Raw genomic sequence first — 2911 nt, forward strand, 5'->3', positions numbered from 1 at the left:
CGCAGGTTTTCATTAAACACCGACAATGTACCTAAGTAAGGGGTATCATCTTCAATGTCCATGGGTTTCGGGTCAAACACCATGTCTTCCATAAAGAGGGCCCACAAGGACTTCTTCCTTCACTTCGGGACATTAGATCTACTCTAAGGAAAAAGGTCGGACATAACCTCCTAAAGCTTTCAAAGATAAAAACACTGAAATCAAGGTCTAATATTAAGGTCTAACATCAAACAAGTCTTTCTTTATCTTAAAGCAATTAGGGTGTTCTGGTTAGGTTTGGGCTGGATTTCACAATCTGTGCCACATCAACTTCATACGAAAAGGCTCTTTCATACAAATCATCTCCAACTTTCGACGTTGTGCCACCACCTGTACAGCTCATATAATATATACAATGAAAGGATGAATGAGTTCTGACGAATTCAATAAGGAACAGACAATTCTCATATATATGTCAACACAATCCACAAATGCATATATGAAATGAATGAAATGCAATAGTATGTATGCCACTAAGATCTAACTATGCAAGTCTTTAATAATTGACATGCTTTAAGATATACCACAGCCCTCCTCTGGGTAGAGATGTCAACGGTGCGGTTTGGGGCGGTTTTAGGCTGGCTTAACGGTTTCGGGCTCAAAAACACTCAGCTCAAACACGGTGCGTTAGCAAAATAATGGTTTCGGGCCGGTTTCAGTTTGATGCGGTTTGGGTTTGGGCTAATAATTTATGGTATGCAAGAAAAAGAATTAAATAAATAGTCGAACATCCTATACGAAGAGCCAAAATTCTATGAAAAACAAATTTGCTATTGATCAATTTACATTAAAAAATGAAAAGTCATTCTATGTTATAGAAATCCCACCCACCTTATAGAAATCAAAAACTCAAATAATAAGTAGTAACATAAAAATTGCAAGCTCATTCCTTAAACTCCACCGGATAGTCCTAAAATAAATCTTCAAACTAAAAACCCTTTTAAATTATAACTTGTGTTATGATTGATTGTCTTGAAATTGGGTTATTGTTTTGTGAGAATGTTGATTTTCCCCCTTCTATGAAATCCGTATCTTTTTTGGGTTGGTATTTAGTTGATATGCAAAAGAAATACTTCTCGATAAATATAATCATACTTCATCAACATTCTTATACTTCATAAACAAACTTTGCACATTCATACTTAATCCTTCTAATTGTCTCTTAAAAGTAATAGAATGACTATTTGATCTTTGAATTCATGTTCAATTTTGCTGATAGTTTATACCAACTACCTAGTGGTAATATGATGATTCAAATAATATTTAATATTAAATTTATAATGGGTTGTAAAACGGGTTATAATGGGTTGTGGTTTTAGTTTGGGTTGGTGCAGGCTCTACCACCCTCAGTCCAAACACAGTCAGTTAAGGTTCGGTTCGATTCGATTGGGCTATAACGGGCCGGTTCGGCTCAGTTTTAATGATTCAGACTGTAAATTAACACCCCTAGGAAAAATAGAGTACGTAGTCGCGGGTGAGCCAACCTCGTGGGGTTCTAAGTCCTACCACTTGATCCTTGCGACAAAGCAAAACCAACCACCATTGATATACCGGAAACCAAGGAAAATCGTACCATCGTACGGATTAGTAACGTCAAACCTTTAATTGTAGAAAATCTATTTATCATCTTCCGGCTCACGTGCATATGACTGGATCGAAATCCAGAAGGGTGAGAGGAATCTCAGCCGTCAGATTCTTCTTCTTCTATTGCGTGATTTGACCGTATCTTTTGTTTTTTTGGTAAATGCTTTGACCATATCACTAGTCTTCAAATACTGCTTCTCTACTGGTCAACTTAATTTTTTTTGTATATTACCTTTCAGGACATTAACGGTCCATTTAGTCAAGTTGGTCCCCTCTTCTCTCCTCTTTCGTCTTAACTGCAATCCTTCTTTCCTTTTCATTTCCTTTCCTTCCTATAACAACCTCTCCTTGGCTGCTTGATTTTAGCACAAGAAACCATTGAAACCAACCAGAATTTCCAGATTTCGAAGCTTATCCATGGCAGCGGCTGGAGGAAGAGATGCAGTCAAAGTGAAAATCATTGATACTGAATATGTTTATACAGATCCCATGAGCTTCAAAACTGTTGTTCAGAAGCTTACTGGTAAAGATGCAGAAGTGAACAAGGGAGAAGCTTCGGCAGTTCATAATAGTACTGCTCGACCGGCAGCTTCTCCCGGTGGTGGTGAATTGGAGAAAACTGGTGGTGTTGCAGTGGGATCAAGTAGGGAATTTCTCTCTCAAGAAGATTTTGATAGATTGTTGAAGGAGATGCCCTCGGTAGATGAACTATGTCGCATTTGGGCTGATTCTTGATGAACTGTGTAATCTCTTGCTTCTCCTCCTCCCCTGATCTCTTTCTTCCATGTTCATCATTTATGCATTTATTGATTCATTTTGTCAATATGTCGTTATAAATTATGGTTTACGAAAGTTGTAATTTCAAGAAGATAGATTTTCGTCCCCAAGAACTTCTTGTTCTGTTTGGCTAATGGGGGATCTCCTGTGTATACATATATAGTCCACTTTCTTAGCATCTCTCTCTCTCTCTCTCTCTCTCTCTCTCTCAATTCAACTTCATGAGCAAAACCACGCAATGAGTGCTGCTTTATCTTTACTCTCGAATGTAAGAATTATATCATTCAACACACTTGTGTTGGATATTGAATCTTCACATCTAGTTCTTGGTGTTGAGACCTAAATGTAGTGATGAAGAAACACAAAAAACATTACATGATAAAGATTTCCAGTTATCAAACTAGAGTTCTTGGGGGACTCTGAAAGCTAGAGAAGCTATCCAAGTGCTCTTCAAATTCCTATATTTTACACTTGGTTTATGTTTCATGGATTCATCTCTCACAAAATTAAG

General features: G+C 37.4%; 1 protein-coding gene across 1 annotated transcript; it reads left to right on the forward strand.

Annotated features, from left to right (window-relative positions):
* Positions 1-1971: 1971 nt before the first annotated feature.
* On the forward strand, positions 1972-2562 carry LOC149005285 (VQ motif-containing protein 10-like). The gene has a single exon (XM_089136051.1). The coding sequence runs from the start codon at positions 2041-2043 to the stop codon at positions 2356-2358; it is 318 nt and encodes a 105-aa protein (XP_088992177.1). The 5' UTR covers positions 1972-2040; the 3' UTR covers positions 2359-2562.
* The last annotated feature ends 349 nt before the right edge of the window (positions 2563-2911 follow it).

Source organism: Hakea prostrata, chromosome 9 (assembly GCF_041222555.1).
Source record: "Hakea prostrata isolate BN-2017 chromosome 9, UWA_Hpros_2, whole genome shotgun sequence".
Classification (NCBI taxonomy): Eukaryota; Viridiplantae; Streptophyta; class Magnoliopsida; order Proteales; family Proteaceae; genus Hakea; species Hakea prostrata.